We start from the raw sequence: 10,848 nt of genomic DNA on the forward strand, positions 1-10,848 counted from the left end.
CTCTGCACTGGGCATGGGGCCTGCCTAAGATTCTCTCTCCCTCTCTCTCTGCCCCTCCACTGCACATGCACATGCTCTCTCTCAAAAATAAATAAATAAATACACAAACAAACAAATAAATAAATAAAATACATGTCACAGAAGTACCTGCATTAACTTCTACATTGACTTTAAATTTGAACATTAAATACCCTAAGAAAAAAACAAAACACTAAAAACACTTTCTGAACAAGAATGTAACCACAATCCTCTCTACAGTCTAGAAGCTCAAGATCAGTGCAAACCAAGGACCTTTCAAAGACAACATACCCCTGGATCTTCATTTAGGACTGTCCTGTGTAGCATCCAAAATATTTTCCTCTTGCATTTCCCCCTTTCAGCTTCTCATCATCATCATCATCTCAATTCAAGGAAGAAAAATTAATTTCACATCTCTTCTCTGAAAATAGGACAGAACAGGGGCACCTGGGTGGCTCAATCGGTTGAGCGTCTGACCCTTGATTTCGGCTCAGGTCATGATCTCACGGTTCATGAGATCGAGCCCCGCATCAGGCTCTGTGCTGGCAGCATGGAGCCTGCTTGGGATTCTCTCTTTCTCTCTCTCAAAATAAATAAATAAACATTTAAAAAAAAAAAAAGAAAGAAAAGAAAATAGGACAGAACATTCCCATTCTTTCCCCTCCAGGCAGCCCCACCTCCAAAACTCCACAGACAGAAGCTGCATCCTAAGAAAACTAGAGCCCAATAGTTAGGATGGAAAAGAATTTTGCTGAAATGATTTGAAACATGATTCAGGGAGACAGAGGCAGATGGCAGTGTGGAAACCCATGGAGTTTGGAGCCAAGCAGACTTGGGTTCCCATCCCAGCACACTGTACTCTCAGGCTTCACGTTCTTTAACAAGTCTCTACAAAATGGAAATCACACACCTATCTTCAGCAGTTTTAGATTAGAAGCACATTTCTAAGACCTGCCTGAGATCACACAATAAATGGCAAACACAAGACCTAACCCAATTCTAAATGACCATTAAGTCCACTGTTTGGTTTTTTAAAAAAAAATTTTTTTTAACGTTTATTTATTTTTGAGACAGAGAGAGACAGAGCATGAACGGGGGAGGGTCAGAGAGAGGGGGGACACAGAACCTGAAACAGGCTCCAGGCTCCGAGCTGTCAGCACAGAGCCCGACGCAGGGCTCGAACCCACGGACCACAAGATCATGACCTGAGCCGAAGCCGGCCGCTTAACCGACTGAGCCACCCAGGCGCCCCTGTTTGGTTTTTTTAAATGTTTATTTATTTTTGAGAGTGAGAGAGACTGAGCATGAGCAGGGGAGGGTCAGAGAGAGAGGGAGACAGAATCCAATGCAGGCTCCAGGCTCTGAGCTGTCAGCACAGAGCCCAACATGGAGTTCGAACTCACAAACTGTGAGATCATGACCTAGCCGAAGTCGGACACTCAATCGACTGAGCCACCCAGGTGCCCCGTTAAATCCACTGTTCTGATCTCTTTGCCATTTGTTTCAGAATGATACTGTCACTGGTAGTGAGAAAGGGAAGGATCAGGTTATGGGACCAGGTCTGGTACACACTGTATTCCTCTCCATTTCAGGTGCTTTTTAAAAGCTAGCTCAGTTCTCTCATTATGGTAAGAAGAGCTATTTATTCAGCAGCTACTTACCGGCCAGCTAGGGTATATAAAGAGCTAAGCACAGGGCCTGTTACATAATAAGCACTCGATAATTGATGGCTACTTACACAGAGATCTTAACTTCTTAAGAGAGCTTAAGAAAAGCTGGCTTCTTATAAGAAATTGAGTGGAAAAGAAGTAAACCAGGCATAAAAGGGGGAAGAACATGCCAGAGTGGGCATTTCTCAGAGAAAGTGAACGTGTACAAAGGCATGGAAATGAAAAAACCCAGTGCATTCAGGGTAGCTCAAGTAGCTAGGCATGCATGGCTAGAGAGGGGAGAAAATCACGAAAGGCGCAGGAAATGAGGCTACAAAGGCAAGCAGATCTTGGTACACAAAGGATGCTTGGATTTTATCCCGTGGGTGGGTCATGGGTCAAACCAATGAAAAATCTTAAACAGGGACAAGGACATGATTAGATCTGTGTTTCAGAATGATCATTCCATCACAGAATAGAGAAAGACGGACTTGAGGAAGAAGGGTCTGGAGGCAGGTGGATGACTTACGAGACTACTATAACAATCTCAGCAAGAGGTGATAAGAGCCCGAACAAAGACCAAAACGAGGTCAATGGAGGGGAGGAACAAGAACTGACAGGATTTAGTGATCCATTAGAAGTTAAGGATGACCCTCAAATTTTTGACCCAAGTAAATGGACATTCTGAAGCAGGGTTTTGTGAAGTAGGCTGAAATAAGGAGAACAGTTGCGGACTCACTAAGTTACAGCTGTCTGGGGGAACCAGTGGGATGCTGGAGCAGAGTGCTTGAAGTCAGGCCTAGAGATACAGACCAGAGAGCCATCTCACAGCCAAGGGAGCTAAAGCCCTGGGCATGGATGAGATTACTCAGCAAGTTTATGTGAAGTGAGATGAAGGCTAATGACTGATAGCAGGAACACCCATATCAGACGGGTAAGAGAAACAGAAGCTCAAGAGACAGCAGAAGAAGGAACAGTTAGGGAGCCGGAAGGAAATGATGCCGTAAAAGGTAAGGAAGGAGAGAGTTTTATAAAAATAACTGTTCACCATATTGAATGCTGCAGGGAAAGATACTGTGTCCAGTGGGTACTTTTCAGTCTGAAATTAGAAGTCATCGGTGCCCTTGGAGACTGTTGCTTCAGAGGCTTGATAAGCAGAAGCAATGGATGAAGGAACGAGCAAAGGAAACAAAGAAAGGAGAGGAAATGTAAGCCACACCTTCTAGGAGCTATGAGAGGGAGAGAATGCACGCACATAAGAGTAAACAGTTCCAATACACGACTGTGGGAAGGTGCTTTTTTTAAACTGGGAGAAATTTCAGCATATTTATAGGCTGAAGGGAAGGAACTGAGAACCAAGTGTTAAGTGAGAGGCTGAAGATGAGAGAGAGACAAAGACAAAAAAGACTATGAATGAAGACTATGAATGAACAGATCAATCAATGGAGTAAGATGCCAAGATCACAGAGAAGCGATGGGACTGAGAATACAGTCAGAGGGATACACCATAGAACAGGAAAGGGGATATTTCTTCCTCTGAGAAAAGAAGGAAAGGGGATAAGGGTGGGAACTGATATAGATAAGGCTTTGAGTATTGAGGAGGGAAGTGGAGGGAGTTTGGCCTTCCTCACAAGCTAGTAAGAATGGTTCATTTTTTTTTTTTTTTTAAGTTTATTTATTCATTTTGAGAGTGGGGAGGGGCACAGAGAGAGGGAGAGAGAATCCCAAGCATGCTCTGGAGCCTGCCCTGGGCTCAACCTCATGAACCACAAGATCATGACCTGAGCTGAAATCAAGAGTCAGATGCTTAACTGACTGAGCCACCCAGATGCCCCAATAAGAACAGTTCTTAACTCCGCTTTATAGCCCTCTTTAAGATACTGATGAAAACTATAAACTCTGCTTCCCAAAAAGATACGCATAAGCACTCATGTTCAAAATTCTACACATGATTTCAGCATTTCCAGGTCCACTGAAGCCAACTCATGAATCCAAAGAAATTGGCAATGGAATTCCAAAGAAATGGCCTTCAGAAGTGATCTTGTTCACGGACAAGCATCCACACGGGAAAGCAAACTGCTCATTATAAACACAAATATATGGGGTGCCTGTATGGCTCAGTTGGTTAAGCATCTGACTTTTGGCTCAGGTCATGATCTTGCAGCTCATGAGTTCAAGCCCTGCGTTGAGCTCTGTGCTGACAGCTCAGAGCCTGGAGCCTGCTTTCAGATTCTGTGTCTCCTGCCTCTCTCTCTTCCCCTCCCCCACTCGCACTCTGTGTGTGTGTGTGTGTGTGTGTGTGTGTGTGTCTCAAAAATAAAGAAACATTAAACATTTTTTTAAAAAACACAAAAACATGAAAAACTCTCACTTACGCCTCTAGGCTATGATCAATCACGAAAAGAGAGGGCACTACTTGATGTATACAATAGCACTACATTAGACTCTAGGAATAGGGGATATAGGAGACCATCCTTGCTTTTAGGAAACTTAGAATTTAAAGAAATGAGAGGCAAAAGCCTTGGATTTAGCAATGACTTTAGATAAAAGCAGTATCTTTAAAAAACAAAGGTTCAATCTAGAGCTGAAGGAAGACAAAAATCAGACTCTAAAGATAGATGACCAGACAAGGTTGGTGGTAAGCACAACTCAAAAAAAAAGAGGACCAAGAAAACTTTTGAAGGAGGAACTGAAAGATTTTGTTCACTAAAGACAAACGGAGGACTAAGAAAAGGAAGAGACAAAAACTATTTGAGGGCTCTGAGACCCACATGTGCCTTTTCATAGCTGTTAGATGCTTGAGTCTCAGCAACCACGCTTAAATTTCAAAGCCATTTGCCAGAACCTACAGGCTTGGAAATGTACACACGCCAGATGTCTGTACGAAACAAACCAGCTACTCTTTTTTGCCCCAGTCAACTGTCTGCAGTGACCCAACATGTGTTGAACTAAGGGTAGAGGGTGCCGACAGGAGCAACTGATGGTGGAGTGAGGTCTTACTTTAAAAAAATACGTGTACAAATTGATTCCAGTCATCACTTCCTACAGAACCATATTCTGCTAAGTAACACAAGATATTAAAAACAGCCACTCACTATGCATCCATTCACTATCAGAAACAATAAAGATTACACATACCAAGTGACCACTGAATGCCACACACTATAGTCAGCTCATTTTAAACCTTACAACTCCAATGAGATTGTCATTCCTTTAAGAACTGGAAACACTAAAATGAGGGAGGGGACAAAGTCTGTCCAAGGTCACAGAGCTAGTAAGTGAAGGCCAGGAACTGGACCCAGGCCCAACAGATGCCAAAATCTGTGCTTCTCAAATGATTACGCAACCCTGCCTCAGACCAGAGTCAAACCCCCAAGACAGGGACTTTATGTCTCACTTCAAATCAAATTGAAGTGAGCCAAAATTTACAAGAAACAGTACAAGAAAGAAATAGTTGGGAAGCTGTTTAAAGAGGTTTAAGATATGCATTACCTCTGGAGGAGCTTACAGTGGGGTGAAATGAAAAACAACCGAAATATATTAGAAAACATATTGGGCAAGCAAGCAGGAAGGAGCTCTTCAAAGAGCATTCCTGAGAGAGGACCATGAAGAAGTGTACTAATCATGATACAAATATAGTGTGAGGGCCCGTTCTAGCTGATCATCCGAACTTTCACCCCTGAGGTGCTAATCCTTACACAGGTGCTAAGCAGCCACCAGGGGTTGGGCTGAAAGTGAAGGGTTAACAATTTCTCTCATTCAAAACTCCAGCCCGATGCTATGGGGCTGTCAAACAAGAATAATTTTTCAAAAAACACATCAGAACGAGGGTGTCCAAACAAGCACTCTCCTTTACAGTAGGTGACTCATTCTACCAACCAATTTGTCACTTGTCTTCTGGAACTGCCCTCAAAACCAGTTTACGTCATTCTACTTTTTTGACAGTCACAACTCAAGTCGGTTTACAATCGCTCTAATTTTTTCGATCACACCTAGTTTGGACTCCAAAAGAATAGGGCCGCCTGGGTGTCTCAGTCAGTTAAGCACCTGACTTTGGCTCAGGTCATGATCTCGTGGTTCGTGGGTTCGAGGCCCATGTCAGGCTCTTTGCTGACAGCTCCGAGCCTGGAGCCTGCTTCAGATTCTGTGTCTCCCTCTCTCTCTGCTCCTCCCCCACTTGCGTGCGCGTGCGCGCTCTCTCTCTCTGAAATAAACGTTTAAAAAAAAAAAAAAAAAAAAGATCCAAAAAGGACTCCAAAAGAACATCACCAGTTTTTCTCTACTTGATTCCAAGTAACCTATAAAATGAAGCTCCACCCTCAAAGAAAATGTGTCACCATGAGGATTTTCAAAGGAATGTGCCACAGGCTCTGCCTGCAATTCCTAAAGATGAGTTCCAGCGTAAGATGAATGTAGCCCACCAAAAACATATACATGCAAGTTTTGGGGAAACCACTTAGATAATGCCCAGTTTGGGTTATTTAAAAATCCACACCCCTGTTTTCCTTAATACTCCGAGCATTAGGTAGGACAACTGCTTAGATGTAATTTTCTGATAAACGGACATCCTATGAATTCACAACTGTGCTACGTATTTTGGGGAAAGTGGACCACTTTCCCAATTGTAGATAAAGCAGGAGGGACTCCCCAGTTTCCCGGTTCCTTAATTTTACTTGCCCACTTGTGAAATATAATCTCTAGCCAGCATCATCCCCTTTCCCTCTTCCACTCCCCCACTGCTTCCCCACTCCTAAAGAGGATTCCCTTCAACTCCTAGCAAGGGGCCCTCTCTTATCCCTCCACCTTCAAGGTGGGCCCTATACCATGCTTTATGGACTCCAGAGATAAGTGATGGAATAGGAGAAGGGAGGATGTGACTGTATTTGTTGTGTTTGTGCTCAGAGAAGTGTTCAAGTCACAAAAGGCAGGAGTCCTTCCTGTGTTATTTTGTCTTGAATACTTTCCTGTCATCTTTGGACACTGAAAGACTTCAGCTCCTTCTGACAAGCCACAGAAGTACGGGATTTATGTCCCTCTTCCCTTCATACTTACGACTGAACTGCACGGGCAAGATCACAACCATCTCGACACACAATCCCATCTTATATTTATAGTTCTCTGCTGGTTCTTTTTCACAACAACAAAGCAGATAGCTTCCTCTTTTCTTAGAAGGCAACCTCTGTACAAAACTCTATCGTGGTCTCATATACTGTTGGGTTGGCATTTAAGTGATATCCCTACCAGATTCAGGGCTCTTTAAAAGCTGACACAGAGCCCTGCTCACCTCTGTATCCGTAGCACATAGTAGGCACAAAATAAATGTCTGTTGAAGCAAATAAGTGAATGACAGACTAGGAAGAGATTTCAGACAGAGAATCAAGGGGACTACTTAGAACTGTGGCACACAACTGTTACATAGCATTTCCTTAAGAGTAAAAATGAGAGGTAACAGTGTGTGCCCTAACAGTAAAGATATTTAAATCATCCGATGGTAACAGATGCCATAATTACATGGCAGCTTAGGATAATGGCGCTTATTACGTGAGCAACTTTAGCCAAAACACTTAACCTCTTAACCTTTCGAAGTTTTCCCTTCTGTGAAAACAGAAAAGAAAGAAGGAAGGAAAAGAAAAGGTAAGAGAGGTGGTAATAACATCTATCTATTCTACCTAATCACCAAGTTGCAGCAAAGCCCAGATGACATAATGCACAGGATCATTATACAGTGTATTTTGTATGACAGGTTTCAACAAATAAATCTCATCATTAGTGTTACTTTAGATGCATACACTCGAGTAAAACATGTGAATAAAGTTCAGACAACAGAGTTCATTGTCAAACATGTAATAGACATGGCAGGAAGAAGAATATATGTGGATCATGAAGAAAATACCCAGCATGGGAATACCTGTAGAAACCTCCTACCTATTCAATTCATCTGCAGAGAAGCTCATGATTATTTGTAACTTCAACTTTAAGTGATTCTCGAGGAGCTTTCTCCGCTAAGTCCACGGTGACCTGCCTGAAGCACCAGACACAGCCCTGGGCTCTGCAACGCGCTCTGCGGCAAACAGCCCACAGAGGCACAAACCTGCATTTCGGCCCAGAGTTGGCGGAGCTATGACCAAAGCCTGCAGCCGAAAATACAGGCAAGCACAAAGAAATTTCTTTCACAGTATACAGCTCAGGCTATCACTATAATTAGGACCAACTATGGCCCGAACGTTTAAAAAAAAGAATAAAATCAAGGAATAAGTCCCCCCAAACCAGCAACACATGACAAACACACAGTTAAAAGCACATTTTTTTCGAAAGGAAAAAAGAAAAAGAAAAAAAAAAAAACTTTTGTCAGAGCAGCAGCTGTAGAGAAAATGTACAATAAACAAACAGGCAGGATTCATTCAAAATATACTACAGACATCACAAACATATCCCATGGTATAGATCCGGGGGATAGTGGGTTGTTTTCACTTCACTTGAATCCCTAAAAATGTCTACCTATTTCTCTAGTCAAGCGTCCTCTGTACTGTATTTTTAAGCAAGAGAAAAAGACAGATGGCCAAGATGCTGATACTGCAGGCCCAAGATTTTTCAACTGTATTTTTCCCAGTTGTCCATTGCTAAAAGAGATACAGGACAACGTAGTACAAATCTACACGAAACCAACTCAAACTAAGTATATGTCAACCAAAGCAATCCTGCATCAGAAAGTAAACCAGGAACTTGTCCTGACATTCAGTTTTATAGGAGTCTGACACCTTTCTAAACCAGAGAAAGGTGAGCTAATCAGTGTTAGTCCTAGAAACAGTTCCTCAGAATCATTTCTAGAAACATTCAGAGAAGTAAACAATAATCAGCTGGAAGCCGATATACCAAGAATAAGGAGCTTCCAGGATTTCCCTCTGTGTAAAAGCAATCAACTCCTATTTTTAATCTCATTCTCACACAAACAACCAGCCAAAGCGCTCCCTTTTCTGGCTAATCAAATATAGCTGATGTGTTACTATGAAGTTAACTGTTTTAAAAGTCAGATTTGAATGGAAATCATTACAGATTTAATGACAATATTTTAGTATAGGAGAAGAATGAGGTTATCTTGAGAGGCAGAACCGATGGTAAGGCTCTAAATACGTCACAGAAACCAACTCATCCACCGCCACTGATTCTGGGGATGGGCAAAAAACACCCTCCTATCTGATTAATTGAAAAATAATATGTTGGCAATTAAGTGCAAATGAAAACAGAACCTCCCTATATATTGGGAAAACCTAACAGGGTTATTAAAAATTAATTATTTCCTTGTATGCCCAACAGGATTTGCAACGTTCAAAATCCACTTCTGGGTTTTCATTGTAAAGGATTGGGGGGGGAGGGGGCTGGGGGAGAGAATGCCTTGATAAGTAAACAAAAAGTCCGAACTCTCCTGGGAACTTGTCACATTCTTCTCTTCCAAATCCACAGTATTTAATCCACTTGAAAAACGCCAGCAAAGAGGGCCTTTGGCAAGGAACTCAGTAAGAACATGCAACTCTGAGGACACCACCACAGTACTGACATCAAGCTTGTAGAAAATGCTGCTTTTGTCTCAGAGTCAGCCCCTGATAAAAACAGGAACTTTATGGAGAACTGATCACAACTGCACAAGAAGCCTGATCACATGCCCACAACAGAGCAACGTTTCTCTCATTGTTGTCCAAGGGACTTCTCCAATAACAGTGGCTCGATTTACTCCATTCTTTTAATTCTCAAAATAAATCCAACCCTCCTTGCACCAACCCATTGTCAAAAGAAAGAGGGTGCCGGCCAGAATTTGCATGTAACCGGTAGTCACCCTCCTTCTCTCTTCAAAGACTCCAAAAGGTGATCAGATGCGGAAAATTCACCCCGAATACAGGCACCAGGAAAAAAAACCCTTATGACAAAGGTGGTGTGAAAACAGCACAGTGGGTCTCTCTCTGGGTTAATGCCACTGCTTCCAATCTCCCTAGGACCCTCAGTGGCCCACCCTGCTCCTAGCTCACTCCTGTCATTGGGGAGGCATCTCGCATTGTTAAAGAAGGAGGAAGAAGAAATGCTGCGGATTTCCCATGTATCTTTCTCTTTTTGTGGAAGGGGGAGGGGAGCTGAAACAGGCATGGGGCCCTCCCCTCGAAAAGGGTAGAGGACAGGCGAAAGCTGTCAGCCACCCTGCTCTCAGCCTCAGCCTCACCCCCACCCCCACCGTGCCCAGACGCCCGGGCAGAAGCGGGAGGGCGCAGCTTTGTCTCGGGTTTTGAGGGGCAGGGAGTGCAGAAACAGCCCGGGCCCGGGAAGGACTTCTCCCCGAAGCCCCTGCTTAACCTCTACCCAGAGAACACAATGAACGACTCAGGAAACCCACTTCATGGGGTGCGAGAGCAGGGAAGACGACCCTTCGGAGCACGGGCCAGATTTCCGGCACCCTCCTCCCATCTCGCCCGCACGGCCAGCAGGGCGCGCGGCGAGGACCTGCTCTCCCTGTCGCCGCGATCCGCAGCGGCGCCCGGGCGCTCGCTCCCCCCGCCCGGTTCCTACCCTCCGAGAGCTCCAGCTCCAGCTCCGCCAGTTGCGCCCGCACTTCGGGCGGCAGCGCCGCCACCGCGGCCGGCGCGGGCTCCAGGCCTCGCTCCGCCATCCGGGCTCCGCCAGCCACACTCCGGAAGACAAGAGAGGGGGCCGAAGGAGGGACGGACTGACGCGGGCCCACACCCGGGCTACAGGATCCGGCTCCGGCCGCCGAGCTCCGCCGCTGCCGCCGCCGCCGCCGCCGCCATGAGCAAAAGTCACGTGAGAGCGGTGGCCCCGCCCCCGGGCCGAGGACGCACCGCCTCCGCAGCCAGGCGTCGCTGAGGACTCGCGGGCTTACGGCGCCCTCTACTGGGAATCTCCTAAAACGACGAGTCCAAGCCCGCCACCCGGAGCTCTCCTAGGCGAAAGGAGCTCGAGGTGTTGATGTCAGCGTGGACGCGCGTAGCGTTTTCCTTTTACGAGCTCATAAGCAAGTTTTCAGAGGACCCAAGCCTCACCTTTTCCACTTCTCTTAGTAGTGTATGCCTTTGTCTTGTTCTCTCCTCCATTTTCCCCTGATTGGCATCTACCCATTTTTGAGGACCAGAACTCAGGCCACTTTTTTTTTTTTTTTTGACTGATAAATGATTTGATT

The 10,848-nt window shown here is 44.8% G+C and overlaps 1 protein-coding gene across 4 annotated transcripts in view; it reads right to left on the reverse strand.

The window, feature by feature from the left end:
* DIP2B (disco interacting protein 2 homolog B) overlaps positions 1 to 10,448 on the reverse strand; it is a 227,767-nt gene extending 217,319 nt beyond the window's left edge. For all 4 annotated transcript variants that reach the window (XM_058742806.1, XM_058742804.1, XM_058742805.1 and 1 more), the window contains exon 1: positions 10,221 to 10,448. In XM_058742806.1, coding sequence (XP_058598789.1) covers positions 10,221 to 10,320 — 100 coding nt within the window. In that variant the 5' untranslated portion in view covers positions 10,321 to 10,448. The remainder of the gene's footprint in view (positions 1 to 10,220) is intronic.
* Between the last annotated feature and the right edge of the window lie 400 nt (positions 10,449 to 10,848).

The sequence above is a fragment of the Neofelis nebulosa genome, chromosome 8 (genome assembly GCF_028018385.1).
Source record: "Neofelis nebulosa isolate mNeoNeb1 chromosome 8, mNeoNeb1.pri, whole genome shotgun sequence".
Classification (NCBI taxonomy): domain Eukaryota; kingdom Metazoa; phylum Chordata; class Mammalia; order Carnivora; family Felidae; genus Neofelis; species Neofelis nebulosa.